Here is a 25,461-nt window from a genome sequence, read left to right as displayed (position 1 = left end):
AAGAAATTTGTATACTTTTTAAGTATAATTACAGAGGTTTTCATTATATGCTATTTTGTCTTCTAAAAATCTTAATATTTAAATGTAATGTTCTTATAGTCCAATTAGTAGGTTTTTAAAAGAAAACACTTGTTTTGCCTGATAACATTCATTTGAAATAATGACAACAGGATAGTGTCAGTATTCTTCTATCAAAATATGGTTAAATAAGCTTAATTATTTTAGTGGCACTGTATTTGCTGCTTTTACTCAGTTTAGAAAATATCACACTATGAGAGGAAAACTCAGTTTAGATCTCCCTGCCCCTATTTCACTGATTTTTTTTCCTTTTTTCGCTAATATTAGATTTGCTTGATCTGATCCAAACTAAATAGTACTGCAGTTCTTTTGTCGTGTCATTAAATTCTGTAGAATTTCTGAAGAAATAAGACTCTTCTGTATATATGGGTGGGAGAACCATTAGCTAATGTTTTTTGTGTGTTATTCTAAATGTACTAGTAAAATAATAACATAAAATTCCATATGATATTTTTCACAGAGCTGTGCAATTACCGAAAAGGAAAATGAAGTAAACTACTCCCATAGATCTTAAAACCAGATTAATGTATAATCCCTTACTTGCTCAAATAGACCAGAAGATTAGCCTTAATCAGCTTGTCTTTGAACTGCAAATGTTTTCTTATTTGATTAATTTTAAACTTCTGGTTATGGCACTATCATCAGACCTTTGGTAAATAGTCTTAAACATGCATTCTAAGCAAAATCTAGTGAGGTTTTGATTGAAATGTTTTGGTTTGCGCTTCTTGGATGATTTTCTTTTATACTACATTCCCAAAATGTAATAATTTGCATAGTTTTTCCTTAGAAAGTTTGTCATTGAATTAAGTGAGAGAAATAGATGCCCAGCGATGGTCACTTATTTTTACCTTGAGTTTCTTTTTCTGTGTGTACAAGACTATAGTAGCTGATGATTACCGTGTTATGTTAAAAGCTGCAATAAATGTTTCTCAATGGCATTGATACTAGAAATAGAATATAAATATGAAAGCTAGAAATGCATAGAGTGATATCTGAAAGCACTTTCCCTAATGACAGCCTTATAATTCTTTTCATGTTCAAAGTTCGTGAATTTACTTGCATCTCCGCAATTGCCAAATTTGGCATGTGTGAGAAACTGAAGCAACAAAGTCTGTAAAGACTGACAATCAATATCTATAAATTGAGGAACTGGAATCACTAGTGTAGAAAGAATTGATATTTCAGAGTTTTCTGGCCATTTAAAATAAAATATGGTGGCTTTAAAATTTCATGCTAAGTTAATTACGTAACTGAATGCATTTGTGATAATTTCTACCTCTAAAGAAAAGCTAATATAATCCATTGATTTTGTTTCCAGATTTTCAGACGATGTTGGCTGGTTTTCAAGAAGGCTTCCAGTAAAGGGCCAAGGAGGCTAGAAAAGTTTCCAGATGAGAAGGCAGCATATTTCAGGAACTTCCATAAGGTAAATCATGCCTTTCTAGTGAACTGAAGCACTGGCTGTCTACCACTCTTCCATGGGAAGAGTGTATTCTTGATATGTCTAGTTTGCAACTAATACACTGGGAATCAGGTTGAAAACCTGACCCTGACACTAAAAACACAGTAAACTTTCTCTGTATCTCAGCAATGCAGGTCAAATATTACAGTTATTTTTTTACTGATGAGCACAAAAGCCCCAATGTGTATGACGTGACAAATTCATGGTTCTTCTTCATTAAATATTAGTATTTTGTAAATGTGTAAAATGGTCTGCCTAATCAAATTTTAGCCATTATTTATTAAGTATTGACTGAGTTCTGAAGATGATGAATGCCTCAGTTGTAATGGCAACACTCATTGAATAAGTATTTTTTTTCCCCAGAACTCTTCAAAACTCACAAGCTTTGTGAACAGCAAGGATTTTTAAGTGTAAAAGTATAGGATTTACTAAATGAGATTCTCCCTGCTTTGTTTGCCATGTTTGTGTTGGAAAACAGGATCTCTGAATCACATCCTCAGGCTTGATGTCTTTTTAAAATATTTTATTATTATTATTATTATTTCATAATAACTATTTGAGAGCTTTCTCCTCAATTGCCTCCATTCTGCTAAATGGAGAAGTGATGAAGGAGATGTGCATGAGTTATGAATACTAATTTTTTACTATTTGAGTGTTACTATTGAAGGAACAGTGCAGGTCATTATGAGAGCAAATATAAATATCCCCATTCTCTCTCTCTTTTTTTTTTTTCTAGAGCTTCTTATTGCTTTGTTATATTTTTAAATAGATCAAAAAATGTTTATTGTTATCCAGTGCAAAATGTTAGCCCGTGTGTTGAAATTCTGTTTCTTTATTTTTTTACAAAATATATTGGAAGCAGGGTATCTGGCGTGCAGAGCTGAAGAAGGGTAACTCTGAAGTCTAAGAAACAATGAAAAAAATATTTTATATTGAAGAAATGAAAGACGTTTGTTGTTGTTGTTGTTGTTGCTGTTTTTGTTAAGGAGGATTAATATATAGGTTGCAAACCTGACTCCGTATGAAGAGAAAACATGCTTGAAAGGGTGAAAGACTCATTATGACCTAATGTGAATATTAGAATTATTTACATCAACACAGAGATCTTTATTGCCATCTAATCTCTTTGTAACTGGTAGAAGAAAGAGGTGGTACAGAAGTGGCCCAAAACTTACTGGGTTTCTCTAGCAACTCGTGTCCTTCAGATCACTCTAGGTTACTCTGGGAGAGGGTCTGTGAATAGCACATAGCCTTACAAGGCTGAATGGTGCATGTTTTCTTTCTCATGCAAAGAGTTACAGGAGGAAATTTTACATTTCAAGTAGAAACAAGTGAAAAATTGATACCTTTCATTTATCTGCATTCAAATCAGTATCCAGGAACACACTTCCCTAGTAAGTAAATCATCAAGATCTTAAGCATCTCCACTTTTCCACAGATATTTGAACTTGAAATGCAACTTAAATCAAATTTGTGTTTTAAACACAAAGGTACTTCACCTAGATGGCTGCATGTGTCCTACACTCATGTGATAGACCTGTGTACTGACTGGGCAATGCAAATTACAGAAGGCACTGTAGGAAAAAAATAAAATAAATTTTAAAAACTGGCCTAGTAGTACAAAGCTAGGATCTAAAATCTTCTGTTTTACATATCCTAAATAAATATTTATTAATGTGGAGATAATCTGACCTCTATAGAAAACTGACTGTTTTTTGTTGTTCTTTGTTTGTTTACTTGTTTTCTTGCATCCAGACATTATCTGGATTTATTTGTTATTTTGTAAATTCTCTAATGCTATTACGCATTGCTTTGTTTTTCCTAGTGATTTTTTAGTTGCTGTTGTAAATACCAGTAATGGCATCAGTCCTTAAAGACAAGTGCCTCCTGACAGTAACAGTGAATTAGTTTAAACATTCCAGTTTCTGGCATCTAATTATAACTTATCATTATTGTAAATTTAAATCATTACACTCTTGCTCAGGTAAGTAGGCCTAGCTGTATTGTTTTCCCTTGAACATTCGTTGTAGAGGTTGTATAAAACAGCTGTGTTTACTCCCATTATTCCAAAGAGGACATAAAGTGGCAATAGTTCCATATCCATCCCAGGGATGGTAATGTTCTTGGGAGCTGTTCTTACAGTATCAGAAAAGGATGAAAAAAGACACCACAAGTTTACCAACTTAAAAGAGGGAAGAAATAGCAGGCTTTCTCTCTCTCTCTCTCTCTCTCTCTTTTTTTTTTTTTTTTTTGTGGAAGAAAGTAGAAGGTATGTGAAATGTAAAATTCTTTCAGGCTTTGGAAGCATGCTGATCAGAGAGTACCTGTTAAGGTACTGTTAAGGGTTAAGCCTGTTAGGGCTAACCCTTAAGAAAGGGTTGCAGGAGGCTTAAAAGAAGTCAGAATGGCTAAGTAATATTGTGAAAAAGTTATTAGAGATAAGAAAAAAAACTTAAAAATCTGAAGTGTATCCAAACAGGGTAGAAAGCGTAATAAAGTTGACCAATTAATTGTTGGAACAGAATTAGAAAGATCAGAGTAGATTTAGAAAGAACAAAGTAGAGCTTGAAGAACAAATAGTAACAAGAGTCAAAACTGGTTATAAGTGCAGGTTCCAGTACATCAGGAGCAATAGGTTTGCCAAAAAAAAAAAAAAAAAGTTGTACATCCAAATGATAAACTTGATCATAGGCACTCAACCCCAGTTAGGCAGTATGGTCATTAACAAAGTATGGAGAACAAATTCATTCAGGAGGCCAAAGGGAACTTAAGAACAGTGTAGCTGAATTACTAATGGTAGTCCGTTGTGGGAATTGATGTGGACTCTTCCATTTCTTGTAAAATCTCCAGTTAATGCACACATTTTCTTACTAATGAGGTAAATAATGTTCATGTAAAATGAAGGTTCTAGGAGTTGGGTCTGTCTCTGACAAGATATTGCTATCTTGGAGCACAGACAAGAAAAGCCTGAAGTATAAGAGGTCTGGCTTACACTTCAGGACTTACTGACTTATTTCCCTCAGTATGAGAGATCTTTCTGTTAACCCTTCCAGTTCTGAAGAGAACAGACATGGAAATACTCTCTTCACGAGGAGGCATGGGGAAAGAGACAATGGGTAGAGCTTTCTTCAGGGGAAATTCTCTAGATATAACAGGAAAAAAGAAATTCACCATAGGAACAATTAAACATAACAGCAGGCTGGGCAGAGATGTCAGTATCTATGCACTGGAAAAATTGAAGAACTAGCTTTTTAGGGTCCTGTGTATCCTTATCTAATGCCCTGCTTTCAAGGTTGGACCAGATGTTAGCCAAGGGTCTGTGAACTGTGAAGTATGCGTCATTAAAGTGTCTACAAGTTCTTGATATAATCCCTGTGCTGCTTGCATTGTGTCAAACTGGTCCTGTCCTCTCCTGAGTATATTTCAGTTATTTCTAGTGATGGAAAAAAATATACTTAATCTTCCTAGTGTCTTTTAAAACAGTCTCAAGAGACCTTTTCTTTGAACTGCTCTAGTGTTATTGCTTTACAGTTGAGGACATGATGGTGTGTGTGTCAGTTATGTATAGTCTGCTTTTCCTATGAAAATCTAGCCATGTTTTGGCTAGATTTAAAGACTTTGTAAACTTGTATTTTGTGCATGTTTGTTAGAAACACTTCTGACTTTGACAGCTAAAATGTCTCATGTCATCTGTAAAGCTTTATGTGTGATAGAAATTCAGATAATTTTCTCTCTTGAGTAATGAAATGTGTTCCCGCCAGTTATTTCAGGGCTAACACCTGACATTCACTCTAACAACTACTTGTCATTTCTGAAGGGTTAGGTATTTGAGATGAGATCACAGAGACATTCTCTGTATGTACCTCTTACATCTAGGTAACATGGAAAAGGAAATTGTTGAATTAAAACTTAGAGAAAAAATAGATCAAATGTTAGAGGGTGGTTTAAAAAAAAAAAAAAAAGTAAAAGAATAAAGCACTGGCACTCTATGAGAACTCCTTATTGATTAGATATCTGGGAGAATCACAGAATGGCTGAGGTTGGAAGGGACCTCTGAAGATCACCTAGTCCAACCCCCCTGCCAAGCAGGATCACCTAGAGCATTGTGCAGGATGGCATCCAGGTTGGTTTTGAATATCTCCAGAGAAGGAGACTTCACAACCTGTTTGGGCAGCCTGTTCCAGCACTCTGTCACCCTCAGAGTAAAGACGTGTCCTCTCATATTCAGGAAAACTTCTTGTGCTTCAGTTTGTGCCCATTGCCTCTCATCCTCTCACTGGGCACAAATGAATAGAGACTGGCTCCATCACCTAAAACATCAAGAGCTTCCAGCAGATGGAAACCTGGTTGATCTAGGAGAAGCTGAGATGAGAAATGCTGAAGAAAAAAATGGAACCAAAAGATGTTGAAGAGTGTGTGTATTTTTAAGGGTAAACTGAAATCCCTTCTAGCTGATTTTACACAAAACCAGAGACTGATACAGAAGTAAAAATCAGATAATGGGAGGGAGGGTGACAAGAAGGCAAACAGTATGGACATAGTTTGTCTCTTCAGCTCAGTCATTTCTGGGGTAAAGAGTATCAGTGCAGCAGGATGGATGCATATTAAGTGGGGTCATTCAGATTTTTTGCACGAAAGCAAATTTCTCTCTAATAACACTGCCTCATTTGTTTTGGTAATTCGGATGGGTGCATTTCTCAGTCATTTGCCAGGAGCGGCAAGTGCTGAAATAAGAAGAGCCTGTGTTTGGGAGTGCTTTAGTGCCACATACGCAGATGAATCTGGTGGAGAGGTACTTCTGAGAAGAGAGATGGGAAGTGAGGTCTCTAAAGGAGGTCTCCACTGCTCCTAGTGGAGAGATCAAAAAAGTGATTGAGATTTTAAAACAACTGGGTGCTGCTGTGGGGAATCACACTTACTAAGCACTCCTTTTAATATAAGTATTGTTGAGAAGTTGAATCCTGGGTGTCTCAAATTCAAATTGAAAGTTTAAAGGACATTTTTTTGACTTTCATTTGTTTTCACCATACAGTTGCTCTGTTCTTCCTTGTCAATATAATCTTCACCTCTCAGAAGTGAGGAAGGTGTGAAAGGAAATTAATATTTCTGAAACCATCAGTGTAAAGCATATTTGTGTGCTGACCATTATGTAAAAATGCTGAGGGAAGCTAGGGTGTTACCACTGTGGAAAAAAATGTATGAAATCATGAGAATAAAAAATAATTTTTAAACCCTCTTAATGAGGGTGTGTAAGAAGATGGAGCTAGGCTTTTTTCATTGGTGTCCAGTGACAGGACAAAGGAGATTGGACACAAACTGAAAAGCAGGTGGCTTCTGAACATCAGAAAGTACTTTTTCACTGTGATGCTAACCAAGAACTGGCACAGGTTGCCCAGATAGATTGTAGTGTTTCCATCCTTGAAGAGAGATAAAGGCTGTCTGGATATGACCCTGGACAACAGGTTCTACGTGACCCTGCTCAAGCCAGGGGGTTTGGACCAGACAACCTCCAGAGGTCCCTTCGAACCTCAATTCATTTTGTGATTCTGTGATTTTTTCCGAGGTGAAAAATAGGAAAAATCAAATGTGATCATGTAATCAACACAATGTGTATCATAATATGTATAGAAGGGCTACCAGTAAACATGTAGGTATATTTGTGTTAACACACAGCTTCAGAATCAGACCTGGTGGGACTCACTGCCATACAAACAACAAGAAGACAACATGGTAGACTAGACCTATAGAACTCGTATTCAATGTAATATGTATATGTTCCTTTCCTAGCCTTCAGCATTTGAGTCTGTCTTTGTTTTGTTGTTGTTGTAGTTTCCCAATATTTTGTGTATCTATTTTCATTATTTAATTGGAGAATGTAGGTATACAACATAAGGTTCATTACAAATGTTAAAGACCTAATTATCTAGCATGCTATTTGCTAACATCAGCAAAGAACATTAGGTGATGATGTTTTTTTTTTCTTTTTGGACAATTTTTTTCATTACTCTGAATTATGTGTGAGTGTGTTGCGGGGGGGGGGGGGGGGGGGGGGAGGGAGGGAATGTTTACTATTTTGATGTAGAAATGGGAAGAGGCATACTTCCTTGTGTACTAAAAGGAAGCAGACATACAAACATCATGTTATGGTGTACCAGGGAGGGCAGACAAGTTTGTCACTGTAATTTACTTTCTTTTAATAAAGACAGGTGAAATATAATAAGCCTTACAAGTACTAACAGTTTCATTTAAGTTTTGGATTTTATAGTGAGGGAGGATTTACAATGTAATAAAGAACAATATTGTGAAAATTGGCACAAAACTACCTAATTTTTACTTCTTCACAGAAGGAAATTTGAAATTCAAATCACTGGCTGATGAAGAAGGTTATTAAAAATTCATTAGAGCTGAAAATATAGCTGTGTGCAATTGTCATAATAGCTACGCAAAATTAATTTATCCCCAGTGACAACTAAGGTAAATTCAATTGATCAGCTATCAAATTTCAGTTAATTTTATAAGTGAAGTGAAAACGTTTCAAAAAGTTTGTCAAAAAATTAGAATTATCTCATGAAAAAAATTCTAAAGGAATGGCTGCGTTCCTGTTCAGCATCATTCCAATTCTTCTTTCTATTATTACTGCATATTTTTAGTTTTCTTTTGCCTCAGGTTCTCTCTATTTTATTTTTTCCTCTCTTTCATTTTTCTCTTAAAGACTTCTGGACCACTTTGATTGTGTGTGTATGCACACATGTACACACTGAATTTAAACTTTTTTCTTTCCCTATATGTTAATTTTTCATCCAGTTGATGATTTTTTCTACTGAGCATGAAGAATGTCACAGTTAATCTGGTGCTATTAAATAATTCTTTCAGAATATCTGAAAAGCCTAATATGAATATATGCATTTGTGCTTAAGAAGAACAGCATCAAAATTTCAGTTTTTGCATTGTTGAGATGGGACAGGAGGTTATTTTTAAAGACACTGAGGCATATATCACCCTTTAAAAATCAATGGGTAACTTTTTTAAATGTTTAATTTTTTAGTTTTATTATTATTATTATTATGTTTTTATTGTATTAATCAATGAAACAAAAAACTTAGGATAGTGGCTATCTCTTCTGTGCATTCACAAGAATGATACCACTTGCAGATCCCCCAGCAGAGTCCTGTGTTTTTGTGGGGCTTGCTCTCCTTTTGGGACAAAGTGAGCAGGGGCAGAAACGAGGGGATTCTGAGGACATCCCTTCTCCTTTCCTGTCTAATGTCCTTTCTTCTTTTCTTAAAATAGCTCTTAATAGCCCAGCTGATCCCCAGTATCTGAAGGGTGCCTAAAAACTGCGGTGTAAGGTACCTCTCAATCATGTCTTGTTTTCCTCTGTGAGTAGTACAGTAGAAGTAAGCCAGCCTTCCCTATCTAGTTTTGACCCAAGGTTTCCCCATGGTTTCAAGATCTGGCTAAAAGGAGCTTCAGTTGAATTTTAGGGCTTTCACAGTGTAAAGGGAGTATGAAGAGGAGTTAAACCTAAGGTTCAGCCACTGGCATTGTATACATCCTGGATACAGCCAAAATAATTTGTGCACTGAAAGCTGCTTATATCCTCTACACTCCTGATTCAGTTTGTCAGGAGATAAACTGCAATGATACACTTCATAGCTAGTGTTATATCTTGCAGTTTTGCAATAAGAATTATGTACCTATCACTGTATTCAATGAAGTTAAATTTTGTAAGCATGTCTTTGCTTGTAATTTGTTTTGAAATATATCCCATGTTAATAAACACTTACTTTTAATTGAGCTAATCTAATAAGATAAATGGCAATTATTACAGGTCAGCCAATTTAAGTACAGCAAACAGAAGATTTAAAGGAATTTTTAGAAAAGTAGTTTTCTCCTTTCCTCTTTACTGAAATAGCAATAATGTGTTCCTTTTAATTAATGAATATGTTTGGGCTGAAACTAGAGCAGGTCTGGGCATAATTATATACTTTGAGAATGTTACAAGTGAAAACGTTGAGAAATGAAAACAGATTCTAACTGTCCACTGTGTTTTAATAGCCTCAAAAGGCTATTAAAACTCATACAATGATCTAATTCATTTATACATTCACTGTGAAGTATTGTCTTATTACACTACTTGGATAATTAAAGTACACTAATGAAATGCCCTATTTTGTTTCTCAGGCATAAGAACAGTGCTACTCTTTGCATACCTAGTAACTACAGCAGGAAGTTTGATGTTAAAAGTCTCTGTTGTTTATTGTAGATGAAATTTGGGAAGATAATTGGGAAGCCTGTTTTATTTCAGTTGTGAACCATCTCTGCTCTCTGCCATCTCTCTAGCATGGTGTTATATTTCAAGTGTGAATCTGGATTCCAAATTTCAGTCTTTTAGTGTTAAAGCATTCGTTATTTTAAACTTTCTCAACACTCACTTTTACAGAGGTCTCCGCCACCGCCCCCCCCCCCCCCCAATTTTTAGTGGTATAAGAACATAGCAGTCTGATATTCTTTGCACATTGAAATGAAGGGTCAAATCGGAAAACATATTTCAAAGATTCTTTAGGATAGCAGGGAAACGGGATTGGAGAGAACTGTTTTTTGTTGATTATGTTGTTGTGTTTCGTTTTTTTTTTTTAACTTTTATTACAAATGATTGCCTGTAAAAATACTCTTTAAAATGTGAAGGCATTTCTTTTTCAGTAAGTATTTAAAAATCCTTATTAAGGGAAGAGGTGCACATTCACAGAAACTGATCAGATTTTAACTATTGCTTTAAAACACCAGGCTAATGCCCCTGCCCCACCTCCCCCCCCCCAAAAAAAAAAAAATTAAATTAAATAAACTGGTTGATTTTATACATTACTGAGCAATTCTTCAATTCTTGAATTCTTGCAGTATTACAGCAGCAAAGTTTGAGAGAGAGTACTTTAGCCTGACAAAAAACTAATTTTTCACCTATTAAAAGTAGATAGCATGACAATATATTTATTCTTCCCTGATAGGTTTGATTTATACAATGTGAAACACTGCAGAATTTGAAGTGGCATAACAAAAGCTAATCAAATTAGTTTGTGTTCTATCCTTAATTGTTTTAGATTTCATGAAGGCAAAGTAAAGAGTTTGTAACTGCTTGTGTGGTAAGTGGCCAGTTAGAATACAGCGTAAGTCTGGGTCCCAAGATGGTAACCCTTTTACAAATCACCAATAGTGACACTTAGCAATACTTAGCAATAGCGATGACATAGAAAAAGGAGAGAGTTGAGGTAAAGATTAACAATTTATCTTTCTTTTATATTTATTTAAGTTCTGAGATTTTTTTAAATAGTTACTGTATTTGATAACATAAATTTGCATAATACATCCTCTAAAAATACTGAATTTTTTTTTTTCATTGTTTTAAATCTTGATTTTATCTCAAGGGCAAGAAGATATGATTCAGTATCTCTCTGCTATCAGAGCTGTACATATCCCATCAAACTTTACTTTCTTGCCCTGACATTACTTATCCTGATTTATTTTGAATATATGCATTCATTCTGTCCCTATTGTTTTGTTTTTGTAATCCGCCTTTTAAGTTATCAGATAAAATTCTTGCTGCTGTATAGGTGTGGTCTCCATTTAGTGCTTGCAATAATGAACATAATTTACTCGGTAGCAGTTTCTTAAACCCTTACTCCTCTGAAATGGCAGCTGGAGACCTGCCCCAGAGGCATAATGTGGAGGTTGATATGCCTTTCCTTGGCAAAATTCCTGGAGAGCATTGTTACCATAACAACTCTTCTTCTTCCAGGGATAAATCTGCATGCAGAGATGGGAAAAACTGTTCAATCTTTTCTGTGAATTTATATTGCTTTTGTATGATCTATTCCTTCACTTTTCTGATCTTTTAATTTCTCTTTTCCCTTCTCTTCCTCCTCTAGTCTTGTGTTTTAAGTTTTGCTGTTCTTTCATGCAATATATTTTTTTTTTCTGCCTCTTAGCACTTTTTTCCCTCAAGTCTTGTTTTTCAGTCTCTTGCATCATGTTCTTATTCTTGATCATCATGTGCTGCTCTTGTGCAGAATGAACTGTAGGAAAACGTGTTTTACCTTAAACGCTCTGAATGCTTTAATACCATATGGAATTACTAAACCCCTAAGGGTTCCAAAAGACTTGCAGATCTTTTAGCGTCCCTTTCTTAGGCTCATAGGTTCATTCAGATGTGAATGGACCTCAGGAGGTCTGTAGTCCAACCTCCTGCTCACAGCAGGGCCAGCTCTGAGGTCAGATCTGGTTACTCTGAGCTTTGTCCAGTTGGTTATAAAACCCTCCAGAAATGGAGACTGCACAGCCTCTCCAAGCCACCTGTCCCACTGACAGGCTGTCCTTGTGGGGAAAACGTTACTTTTTACATCCAGTCTGAACACCTCTAGTCTCAGTTTATGCCCATTGTCCCTATCCCTCCCACCATACACAGCTGCGAAGGGACTGGCACCATCTCCTCAATAACCTCCGTGCCAACACTGGGGGCTGTTGTTAGATGCCCCTGAAACTGTCCCTGCTCCAGGCTGGAGCAGCCCACAGCCCCACAGAGCAGGAGCTCTGACTGTTCTGCAGGCCCTGTGTTCAGCTTGCCCTGATCTATCGACTGTATTGGGGTCCCAATTCTGTAATCCCAGAGGTCTTTATGATTTTCAGGCAGTGAATTAGTGAATTGCTTTTTTTTTTTTTTTTTCTCAAGCCAAAACCACATCTGTCTTTGTCTGAAACTGTAACAAGACTTCTACTCTGTGGCAGTTGGATTTAACCGTGTAAAAGGAGCCCCAGCTAACTGCAGATAGGATGACTGAAAACTGAGCTAGGGGAGATTTTTTTTTTTCCTTTGGGTTACTGCTCTTTGTATTCTGTTCATCTGCAGTGGGCTGGTGTCTGCTTTTCTCCTTTTGTAGAGTGACAGCAGTATTCAGTGTGACTGGCATATAGGTGGCTCCTAATCCCTTTTCTTGTTATAGTTATGGAAGTTAACATAGCTATTGCTTTATGTATTGCTCTCTTCTTATTTCTGGTTTAAGGTTGTTCTCAGCTGCTTGGGCATCACTTGCTAGAGCCCCTGCTCTTCGCCACTGTGTTGGCTTTTGCTCTGTTTTATTAATGCTTGCTTAGTATTACACAACAGATGGTAGTATGTGCGCCATTATTTGGAAATAAAAGGGTGAACAGTTACATTTTGTAGCACTCTCTTCTGCTTCTATTTTTGCTAGTTAGAAATTAGATGACAGGAAGGTAGTGCACAATGCAATACAGAATCAGAATTATGTAAATTCAGACCTTTTCCTCTGCCCAAGCAATTTCCAGGACTCTGCACAGTGGAAATAATATTAAATAGCTGGAATCTCAGAATCATTTCCCTCTCCCTTTCATATGGGAGGCACGTGTTTGGAAGAATTCAAGTAGGATATATCCCAGAATATCCCACTTGAGATTTTATGCATCATATTTTTTTCTTCTTCTTCTTTTCTGGACCTCTTTCTTATTTACTGTGGAATTGTTTTTTTTTTTTTTTTTTTTTTTGTAGTGAGATGGATGTAATATCCTATTTGGAAGTCATATTTCTATAATTGTAGAAGATTTATCCAACCTATTTAAATGTACAAATTGAGCACCAGCATCCTAGTATACATGTAGTTTTCACATGTTTATGTAACATAGAAGTGGATAGTGCAGGTCCTAGAAAAGCCCAGTATTATAATGTTCCCTGACCAGAACAGATTTTAGTATAATAAACAAATGTCCACTGTAGGTCTGTGAAAATATATGATGGATTCAAGAGAAAGTTGAATGAATTGTTCCTAAAAGCCACCCTCTCTGAGAAGAACTAAATGCATTTCCAAAAAAATGATCAGTAAAATGTGAAATTACATTGAGAAGGAGCAATGAAACACAGTTAATCTGAGTCTTTATTTCAATTAAATGTATTTTGCAATTTAATAGCTTTTCACATCTAATAAGATAAGGAAGATGCAAAAAGAAAAAAAACATACATGAAAACACATGCTTTAATTTAAATATAATGAAGCATTGTATTTAAATTACATTGACAGGGACTGTTTAGTCATATTGTCATATCAAATATTATGCTAAAATAATGGAAATATGCTCTCGTAATTATTTCTTGTAGTTTACTTAGATTACAACTGTACTTCCAAAAAGAAGACTATAGATTGCTATAACATGAGCCACAGACTCCCAAACAGAAAAAAATGTGATTTTTTTCCCCACTTGAAAATAAGCTCTTGACATGCTGAGTTGTTACAGCTTGAGCTCGAACTGAGTGAGAGAGTTATGAAATGTCACATAAAGACAGGTAAGGTCTAAAGCACCTTTAGAAGGACCAGAAGTTTTTTATCAGCAATGTATTATCTGATCTCGTTATCCAGAGGTAATTGTAATTTGAGGTTGGTTCTACTATTAAGAGATTTTCTTTTCTCTGTAACAGTTCTGAATACTTTCCTTGATCATCATCCCACACCTGTATATCTTGCTTGGATTTAGGCTATTGCTACTTGCCACTGTAGACTATCTTATGATAGTTTTATTTTATAATAGAATTATTTACTAGGAATCTACAGCATGACTTTACTGAAATAAGGTGATAGTTGTTTCAGCTAAGGAGAAGTGGGGTTAGACTTCTGAAATCAGGATGGTGTTTTAGATCTTTTCCCAAGTCTGTTGGCACAGAAATTTATGTAATCTGATAAAGGCCAGTCCTTTACTTTTTCATGTAGTTCAGTCCTCTGGTATCAGGCAACACTTGGAAATTCTGGCAGGGAATAGGAAATGGAAGCATTTATGCTAATAGTGTTAGTGTAAAATTTGGGATCTGCATGAAAGGTGAATTATGTTCCTGTGAACATCTTAGGATACAAATGATTATCCTAGGACATAAGATAGCAAAAATCTTCAAGGAAACTAATATTTTTATTTTCTAATGGAGGTTATAAATTCTTCTTCCTCTCACCCTCTCATCTTTTTTGAGTATAGGTGAGATCCTATATCAAAACAAAGCAAGTATGAGTTTTGGGTCCATCTGCAGACAAGGATAAACAAAAATGATGATGCTAAGTGGAAGTGCATCTTGAAGCAATCTTGAAATGACTATGAAGTGCCCTGGATATGTAAGCAATGGCAGCAGGAAACTAACTATAATTTTATTCTCATTCTTGCTCATGCTTAATGTTCCTCTGTAAAGAAGTTTTGCATTTTGATGAACAATCTGAGGCTCACCAAAAAAATTTGTGTACAGATCAAGTACATTTCTCTTCCTGAGGCTGTGCTGGTGATTACTTATGTTGATGTGGAAACTTTGTGGTAATCTAAATTCAGGACTATGAGAGGAAGCAAGCTACAGAAACCAAGACTAATGGGTTGCACTGAGACACTGTTACAAACCAAGCCTGGCTTAATTTTGCAATGTCGGAACTAGATGCTGCCTATACCTATCCCAGAATATCCTCCACCACATAGATCTTCAGTCTTAGGTCCTTTTTCACCAAATCTTAAACAAAAGTAAAGGAGATGGATGTCTCTTCTATGGCTATGTCAGAAAGCCCTACTAAGAATGAAAATAAAAGCTTTTGTATATGAAGAAAAATGAACAATAACAACAACAACAAAAAGCTTGGCAAAGAAAGTTTGTTACATATAAATTAACTATTACCTATATTCTTTTCTTCAACCAGTGTTCATTGTCATCGTAGAAACAAATAAAATGGTTTTAGAGATCGATACAGGATAAAATCAAGAAACCAAGTAGAAATAAAACCCAAGGAAAAGTATGTGTGGGATGCTGCGTGATGGACATATGAGGCAGGAATTACTGATGAGGAGTAGGAGAACTGACAAGAAGGCCAGGTGCTAGGAGTCCCTTACATGCACCACACTGAGTTCCATATGGAGTCGTGCACTAAGTGATAGTGCCGATATCTAGTAGAGAAAAGCTCTAAGTTAACATACTAAAATTAGTAAAAACATGTAAGCTATATAGTCATAGCTTAATACAAAAGGATCTAATTTGCTTAATAGAAGAAATCACAAAAGATAAGGGTAGGCAACAAATCCGTTTGCAAGATTACTCACTGAACGGGTAATAGTGATTTTATTTGTTATTGAAGTTTATTCTTGCTTTTGTCTAGAGGGACATAACTGTGAGTAAGGAAGGTGTTGGCAGGAGAGGAAAATAAGAAAAATGATTTTCATCTTTTTTATTTTTTTTTTTTACTAATATACCATTTTTTAGGCAAATTTTAATCCCACTATTGTTGTATTTCCACCTGTACTGTGTAAAGTCTAGGCAAGGCTCTTCAGCACATTAAAATCTCTCCTTATTCTTTTCTTCTTTATGATACGGTTTTACTAATGGTATACTAATGGTTTACTAATGGTAGATAGTTCTAGAATACTATATTTTTATTGTAAAGAACAGCAGTATTTTCAGTGAATCAGTTTTTTGATACAAATAGTTGCAATTTCCCTTTAAAAAGTTTTTTTTTTTTAATATATCAAAATTTTGAACTTCTAAAACTCACTGAGATAAAGCAGTCTAGTTGCCAAACCAAAGTTTGTTTTTCATTCATACAAAATAATATAAATTATAAGGTGTTTATTTTTTAATTGCAAACATTCAGTGGGTAGAAAAATGACTCATGCTTCATTGGCATTAAACCCAGAATTCAGAGTTTGATTAACTTCAGTTCTCTCTAGATGTGGGAGGAAAGACTTTCACAGCATTATTACACTTGTGTCTGTCTTTCTGCTCTGATTGTGAAGGGAAGCATACAATATAATTTCAAAAGGTGAATATGGAAGCAAAAATTCATACCTCCATTTGATATTAAAAGTTACATATTCAATAGAAGTCATATTTGTTAGCACGACCTCTCTCTTTGTTAATACCAACTCATATTTCTGTGATGTTAACTGTTGTCTGTTTCCAATAGATAAAACTGGAGCTGTTTCTGTAACTTGTGTAGTTTGATTTACATGAGCCAACAAAGTGCCCTTGCCACAAAGAAGGCTAGCAGTATCCAGGGCTGCATTAGTCAAAGTATCACCAACAGGTCAAGGGGGGTGACATTTCCCCTCTACTCAGCAGCACTGGTGAGGCCACACCTGGTATACTGGGACCAGTTCTGGACTCCCGGTACAAGAAATACATGGACATACTGGAGAGAGTCCAATGAAGGGCCACAAAGATGATGAAGGGACTGGAGCATCTCTGCTATGAGTAGGAACTGAGACAGCTGGTAATGTTCAATCTGGAGAAGAGAAGGCTCAGGGAGGTATCATCAGTGTTTATAAATACCTGAAAGGAGGGTGCAAGGAGGACAGAGGCCATGGGAACAAACTGAAACATAGTGGGTTCCCTCTGAGCATCAGGAAGCACTTCTTTACTGTGAGGGTAACCAAGGACTGGGAAATGTGGAATTTCCCTCCTTGGAGGTATTCATAAGCCATCTGGACATGGTCCTGGGCAACCAGCTCTAGGTATCCCTGCTTGAGCAGTTGGACCAGATGACCTCCATAGGTCCTTTGCAACCTCAACTATTCTGTCATTCTGTGATATTCATTGCTTTCTCAGATATAGTAATGCGACTGTGTCCTAAAGCTCAGTTACTCTTTCACTTTTCTTTTTTTTTCCTATGTTTGCCTAATTATTTTTTTAACTGACCTCTGTATAAATTCCTTTTATGCCCAGATTCTTATAATGAAAACAGTATTATTTCCAAGAAAATCTTCAGTTCTTGTAAAACAAAGTATTTCAAGATGTAAGATACGATGTATTAAAAATATATATATATATTTTTTTTTATTATTTATTTATTTTTAAACTGCCAGAAATATTTTGGCCACTCATGTTAAACCATTAAAACATTTGATGAGAAAAGCGATATCTCACAATATCTCATGATAGTTTGAAATAAGTCCAGTATGAAGGATGTACACAAGAGGAATGTGACCTGCATGAAACTCTGAATGGCTCTAAAAAAAAATAAAAAAAAAAAAAAAAAAAAAGCAAATATCAGGGAGTTGGAAGAAGCAATTTACGTTGGGAAGAGGTAATTCATGTAGGTAACATAGGAGTTATAAGAAATTCTGTGCTGTCTGGGGAGGCAGTATGATTCTGGAAACAAAGTTGAAATGTGTTTAAAACAAATCCCTTCTTCCCCTGAATGGAAACGGCTTTTCTTCACTTGCCTTGCATTTTGTTCTACTGAATCTCTCATGTGGGTACTGAAGAGGAGTGTGTCAAAATTTGATGTTGTTTTGATAGTCTTGTTCAGACATGAAGTTCCCACCAGCACATAAAATAAAATTATTTTGTTTGTTCATTTCCTAGAATTCCTAAATTTCCTAGAATTCTTTGTTCATTTCATAGAATCTCCATCCTTTACTGGATGCGGGGGGAAACTTAGTTACAAAAGATGAGGAAAAGGCTGAGGTACTCAATGCTTTCTTTGCCTCAGTCTTTAGTGGCAAGACCAGTTGTTCTCTGGATACCTGGTACCCTGAGCTGGTGGAAGGGGATGGGGAGCAGGATGTGGCCCTCGCTATCCATGAAGAAATGGTTGGCGACCTGCTACGACACTTGGATGTATGCAAGTCGATGGGGCCGGATGGGATCCACCCGAGGGTACTGAGAGAACTGGCGGAGGAGCTGGCCAAGCCGCTTTCCATTATTTATCGGCAGTCCTGGCTATCAGGGGAGGTTCCAGTTGACTGGCGGCTAGCAAACATGACGCCCATCTACAAGAAGGGCCGGAGGGTAGACCCGGAGAACTATAGGCCTGTTAGTTTGACCTCGGTGCCAGGAAAGCTCATGGAGCAGATTATCTTGAGTGTCATCACGCGGCACTTGCAGGGCAACCAGGCGATCAGGCCCAGTCAGCATGGGTTTATGAAAGGTAGGTCCTGCTTGACGAACCTGATCTCCTTCTATGACCAAGTGACGCGCTTGGTGGATGAGGGGAAGGCTGTGGATGTGGTCTACCTTGACTTCAGTAAGGCTTTTGACACCGTTTCCCACAACATTCTCCTCGAGAAACTGGCTGCTCGTGGCTTGGACTGGCGTATGCTTTGTTGGGTTAAAAACTGGCTGGATGGCCGGGCCCAAAGAGTTGTGGTGAATGGAGCCAAATCCAGTTGGAGGCTGGTTACTAGTGGAGTCCCCCAGGGCTCAGTGCTGGGGCCGGTCCTCTTTAATATGTTTATCGATGACCTGGACGAGGGGATCGAGTGCACCCTCAGTAACTTTGCAGATGACACCAAGTTAGGTGCGTGTCGATCTGCTCGAGGGAAAGAAGGCTCTGCAGGAGGATCTGGATAGGCTGGACCGATGGGCTGAGATCAACTGCATGAAGTTCAACAAGGCCAAGTGCCGGGTCCTGCACCTGGGGCGCAACAACCCCAAGCAGCGCTACAGGCTGGGAGATGAGTGGTTGGAAAGCTGCCTGGCCGAGAAGGGCCTGGGAATACTGGTTGATAGTCAGCTGAATATGAGCCAGCAGTGTGCTCAGGTGGCCAAGAAGGCCAACAGCATCCTGGCTTGTATAAGAAGCAGCGTGGCCAGCAGGTCTAGGGAGGTGATTGTCCCCCTGTACTCGGCTCTGGTGAGGCCGCACCTCGAGTACTGTGTTCAGTTTTGGGCCCCTCGCTACAAGAAGGACATGGAGGTGCTCGAGAGAGTCCAGAGAAGGGCAACGAGGCTGGTATGGGGTCTGGAGAACAAGTCTTACGAGGAGCGGCTGAGGGAGCTGGGATTGTTTAGCCTGGAGAAGAGGAGGCTCACGGGAGACCTCATCGCTCTCTATAGGTACCTTAAAGGAGGCTGTAGAGAGGTGGGGGTTGGTCTATTCTCCCATGTGCCTGGTGACAGGACGAGGGGGAATGGGCTAAAGTTGCACCAGGGGAGGTTTAGGTTGGATATTAGGAAGAACTTCTTTACTGAAAGGGTTGTTAGGCATTGGAATGGGCTCCCCAGGGAGGTGGTTGAGTCGCCATCCCTGGAGGTCTTTAAAAGACATTTAGATGTAGCCCTTAGTGATATGGTTTAGTGGAGGACTTGTTAGTGTTAGGGCAGAGGTTGGACTAGATGATCTTGGAGGTCTCTTCCAACCTAGACGATTCAGTGATTCTGTGATTCTGTGATTTCACTCTGACAGTATTTCCAAGTGTATAAATGGTCTTACATAGAAAATGTTCTGTCAATATTAAATTAAATCAGCTTTATGTACTGATCAACAAGACGACCCATAAAATCATCTTTACAGATAGGTAGGTATGCCTCCTTAGTTGTCTACAGTTACCAAGGTCTGAACAAAAATTACTGTGAATATTATGTTACTTTGGTGCCAGCAATGTAAACTCTGTTTTGGATCTCTTATTAAACTTATCAGCATTGCAGCACTTTTAGTAATCTTTAACACTTGAATGTTAAAGAAAATAATATGTCTTTACTGTCTTAGAGAGATTGAAAGAAGGTTTAATATGTCCTCTTGTCACTATTCAAAGCATTTATGTTCCCTTTCCAGTTATTCCAGGAAGAAACATCTACTCTTTAATGTAACAAGACTTAAGATTTTTCTGTATATTATGTAAAGTCATACACATTCTCTGAATAAGACAGTGGTATTTATAGTATTCAGACCCTCTCTTGCCCTCTAAGGAAAAATAAAAATAAATAAATAAATAAATAATAGTAATAATAATAATAATGATAATAATAAAAGAACAGAGAGAGAGAGAGAAAGAAATGAATTCTTGCAAAGCCCTATTGGCTTAGGAACCCAATGGCAATGCAAGTGTTATACCTGTGTCCAAGAAAGGCCAAAAGGTCACCTTGGGGAAACTACAGGTCTACCTCACCTTAGACCATGGGAAGAACCATGGAGCAAGTCCAGAAATGAGTGTTAAAACACATTTCTGGGCATGTGAATGAGAAAATAGTGATTGGGAAGAGATGGCATCAGTTCACCAAGGGTAAATACCTGATACCTGACTAATCTGATATCTATCTGTGATTAAATCACAGGATTTGGGAATGAGAAGAGAACAGTGGTTGTTGTTGAGTACTTCTAATTTAGCAAAGCTGAAGACATTGTCAAACTGGAGTGAATTTTGCTGAAGTCAAGATCTCAACAACACCTGTACAGTCCATTTCATGCTTTGTCTCGATTTCTTTCCCTGGCTTCTTGATGACTGTCACTGATGGCTGTCACTGCTCATCTGCTCTCAATCTTTTTAGGAATCTCTTTGCTCTAGCATGGTGTTTTTTTTTTTTTGTTTTTGTTTTTTTCCCGCAAAATATAAAACCTATGTCTCATAAAAAACATTCTTCCAAGTATCTTAAAAGGAATGCTAGAGCTACACGCTACACACAGGGATCATCAGAACTCAAAAATAAATAAATAAAACCCCACCCACTTGTAGTCCATTTTTTCCCCGTGGGTGACATTTGAAAGAAATGAATTCTGCCTGAGGCAGATGTCCTGCCTGGGTGGAAAACCTAACTATAAACAGACAAAGTTTGCACAGAGTTACAAGTAACCAAGAACATTTTATGGTAAGTGCTAAGCAGCTTAATATAGGCTGTGCTACCAGCCCTGGTTGTAATAACATATTCTTCTTCCATTTTTGTTAATTGTAGTTATCTGCTTGCATCAAAGGAAGCTGGAAATAGATTAAATTGTTTATGCTGTAAATTTGCTTTCAGAGTATTTTTTTTTTTATTTAATAAGCTTTTCTAATATTTGGAAAATAAATTTGTGAGTTCTGATGAGGATGACAATTACACTCTAAAGAAATGAAGATCTATCCACACAAATGTAGTGATTATTATAATTATTATAAATATTATAAAGTATCACAAGGCTCTCAGTATCATTGTAGTATCTATGTTTTCAAGCAGAAATTTATTAGAGAAATGTACTTCACTTTTTGATATATTGAATTTTATAGAATGTTTTACAACTTTAGACTCTAGTTATTTGTTTTTGTCAATGACAAACCTACAAATTTAGCTAGCCTTAGTGGGGGGGGGGGGGGTGGTATTGACTGTAGTAAAAATTGAGTTGTGGTGGTTAGTATTTTTATTTGTATTATTTATTCACTGACCTAAAATATTTTTATTCATTTTAAGGTAACTGAGCTGCACAATATCAAAAACATAACTAGATTGCCTCGCGAGACAAAGAAGCATGCAGTGGCAATTATCTTTCATGATGAGACGTCAAAGACATTTGCGTGTGAGTCAGGTAAGCATTGGCATTGCATCTTGAGCTTGAGGAAATCAAGTTACACATCAAAGCCTTGCTCAGATGAATTAACTTAAAACACCAGAGAGAATTCCTAAAGTTAAAGAAATTTGTTGTAAACAAGAATTTTGGTGTTTGGGGTTTACATTTTGGGGCTTTTTTTTTTTTTTTTAATATACTTTGGGAGATATTAGGGGTGTTATAGAGCTCTTTCCTCCATTACTTGTCTTTGACTGCACCCAGATGGCCTAAAGACTGGAGATTTTCATCTAAACTTGTGAAAATGAGTAAACATTACCTATGGGGTATTATTAAGTCAAGATGTGGAACATACTCAGTTTTTTACCAAGTTTTGCTATAGGCATTTGCTAAGCTTATAATTATCATTCCATTGCAAAGAAGAGGTAAATAACAGCTAAAACCCCAGGATATAGTAAAGCTGGATGTCAAGTAGTCTGCAGTTTGAACAGCTACATAGTATAATGAATGAATGAAGTTGAGAGCAGAACTGAGAATCATGGTACATAATGACAGATAGTTATTGTGAGACACTGAACACTGCACTGTTAAAGTGCACTGTTTTCTTGTTTGGGAATGCATGTGTATATACATCTATGTCTGTGTCCTACGGAATAGTTAACTTGATTTTTTTTTTAATTAGATTTGTTACTGATGAAATTTCTGTTGTTGTCATTGTTTGTTTTTTTAATTGACATATTTGAAATTGTGCATTTTAAAATGATATCTTTAAATTATCATACAAATATTGCATTGTTTACAATCTTAGTTAAGTACAATGCAACAAAATTCAAGAAACACTGAGAGCTGGTAGGTTAAAAGTGTGTAAGATCATGAATTGTGTGGATTTTGGATCAAGTATTTCCAACATTGATCTGTATATCCCATCATGAAAGACAGATTGACAGAAAGACTTCTGTTTTTTAATTTAAATTTAAAAACACAAACATAGAAAAATAATAGCTTCCTAGGATCAGATAGCTGTTCACTAGATAAGTATTTCATGTTAAAGTCTTCAGTTCCTTATGTGTATAAATATTAATGACTCTCTACCTTAACATGATTAATAATCTAATAAAAGTATTTACATTATATTTCAACAGCACAGAAATCACTTCTACAGAAATGTTTCCATTTGCCAACACATACATTCCCCTTGTTTTCTAACGAAAAGATCTTATTCCTTCCCTAGAGTTACTATAGTGCAGATATATTTTAAAGTGACAGCTTTTTGATAGCTTAGGAATGTTTCACCAAAGGAGCAAACCTAAGAAAGTTCAGGCTGTCTGGCTCTCTCATCCCTCTCTTCTGTAAAAGATATGATGTACCTTCTCGATCTTGAACCCAGCTGTGTATAAAAGATGCAGGTACCTTAAGGTGCTAACAAGATAGCAGTATGAGGCACTCTACCTTAAGATTATGTTCTGTTCAGAGTTGTGTTTTGAGTGAGTGGAGTCTTGGGTAAAGTGTCAAACCAGTGGAGTACTTGTGGGCAGACATCAGAGGACAGACCAGCACAGCTGATGTTGTAGTACATTTCTGCTATAGACCTGCTCATCAACAAGGGGAGACAGATGAAGCCTTCTCAAGTTAGGTGGAGAAAGCCACACAGTCCTGGGCTTTGGTACTCTTGGGTAACTTAAGCACATCAATATCTTCTGGGAGGCCAACACAGGTGGACAAAATCAATCTGGATTATTGGAACATATTGAAGCCAATTTCTTGATGCAGTTGATCAATAAACTGGTGATAGGCAATGCTCTGTTCAGGGACCTTCTTGTCAGAATCCTATGGGGAACTGTCCTGGAGGGCAAAGGGGCCCAGAAGAACAGGCTAATTTTCAAGGACAGCCTCCTCTGAGCACCAGAACTGTCATTTCCATACTGCAGATGAAAAGCATTGTGTAAGGCCAGTATGGATGTACATGGCCTCCTGCCTAAGCTCAAACACATAAGGAAGCACACAGAAGGCAGAAGCAGGGACAGACTACTTGGAAGGCATACAGAGACATTGTCTTGTCTGTGCTTGCAGGAATGGAGCCAGAAAAACTCCAGCTCAGCTGGAGCTGAAACTAGCCGTGGAGAAAGACAATAAAGATTTTTTCAAGTACATCAACAACAAAAGGAGGGCTAAGTGAATGTGGACCAGGGGACCTAGTGACAAGGGACATGGGAAAGGCTGAGGTACTCAACGCCTTTTTTGTATCTTGCTTTTCTCTGGTAAGAAGGTGAGGCTTTTCCTCAGACCTTCCAGGTCCCTGAACCTCCTAGCAGTCAGCAGGAGTGAAGTAGATCCCACAGTAGAGGAAGACAGAGGCAGTCCTCACTTAAATCACTTGTATGTCATAGACAACTCCATGAAACTAGATGGGATGCAATAGAGGGTGTGAAGGAGTTGGCCTGTTGCATTGCTAGACAGCTCTCTAGAATCTTTGAGTGATTATAGCAGCCTGGGGAGGTTCCTGGTGTTTGGAAGAGGACAGATGTCACACCCATCATCAAGAAGGGCAAGAAGATAGCTGTGGGCAAGTGAGCCTCATCTCAGTCCCTGCGAAGGTTGTGGAGCAAATCCTCTAAGAAGACAGCTATAAACACGTGAAGAACAGCAAGGTACCTGGGAGCACCCAAAAAATTTTCCATATATAAATCATACTTTCTGTGATGGAGGTGTCCGACAGGCACTGTGGGCAACAGAAAGACATTGGTGCACTTTGATTTTACCAACCTTTGACAGCCTCCCATAACCTCCTCCATAGCCCCAAAATTGACGGTTCATGGGGTGATTAAGTGGATAGAAAACAGGCTGGTCTTAGAGTTGTGAAAAGCAGTGTAAATCAAAGCTGGAATACCTTTTATCTAATAATACCTCTTCTTTCCCATGGCTTCAATGGGAAAGAACTACTGAAATGGTTTCTTCTCAGTCAAAAATCTTTTTCTAGAATCATAGCTGCTTGACCTTCTTGAATTACTTAGAAAACCAAAGTTTCATAGTTTTCTACCTTGAAGTCTCTAAATATACAGAAGCAGATACCTTGTTTCCTATTATCCTGACCTCCAGAGGCAAATGGAAGAGCAGTAGCACTGATCCTGATCTGCTTACAAAAGGTCTGCTGAGCATAGGGTCAAAAAAATTCTTGGAAAGGAGGAAGAAGTGATGCTCAAAGTTGAGTTAGGTTTGAGGTATGTGGGTACTGTGGGTTAGGTATGTGGGGACTGAAGAATATGAGACAGGTTTCTTGTCAAAGTTGTACCTGCGAATGTTTTAAAATAACACGTATCATTTTTGGGTTTGATAGTATGAATTGGTATCTTTCTCTGTGCAGTCTGAAACAAAGTGTGTGTGATGAAAAACAGCACATTTTTCTCATATGTTGCTTTCTTAATTATGAAATTAACCATGGTAAAATATATTCTAATCTAAAATATGACTCTAAAGATGTAGAACACTTTGGAAAACAGAAGGCCTGAGAGCTGTGATACCAGTCCATGGAGTGTACTGTTTGGAAGCCTATGTTTTTTTCCTAAGTTCCTGCGGCTTCTAGGCCCTCAGCTTGCTTATTGCCTTCAAGGCAGCTGCTGGCTAGCCTGAGCTCTGTATGTGCTGTACCCCCCA

General features: G+C 37.3%; 1 protein-coding gene across 2 annotated transcripts in view; it reads left to right on the top strand.

Annotated features, from left to right (window-relative positions):
* The window catches only part of DOK6 (docking protein 6), a 248,444-nt gene that overhangs the window by 96,499 nt on the left and 126,484 nt on the right, over positions 1 to 25,461 (top strand). For both annotated transcript variants that reach the window (XM_040549753.1, XM_040549754.1), the window contains exons 2-3: positions 1,397 to 1,504; positions 21,717 to 21,831. In XM_040549753.1, the coding sequence (XP_040405687.1) occupies positions 1,397 to 1,504; positions 21,717 to 21,831 (223 nt within the window). The remainder of the gene's footprint in view (positions 1 to 1,396; positions 1,505 to 21,716; positions 21,832 to 25,461) is intronic.

The sequence above is a fragment of the Cygnus olor genome, chromosome 2, assembly GCF_009769625.2.
Source record: "Cygnus olor isolate bCygOlo1 chromosome 2, bCygOlo1.pri.v2, whole genome shotgun sequence".
NCBI lineage: Eukaryota > Metazoa > Chordata > Aves > Anseriformes > Anatidae > Cygnus > Cygnus olor.
The sequence above is the reverse complement of the archived record's forward strand: the minus strand, read 5'-3'. Positions and strand labels throughout refer to the sequence as shown.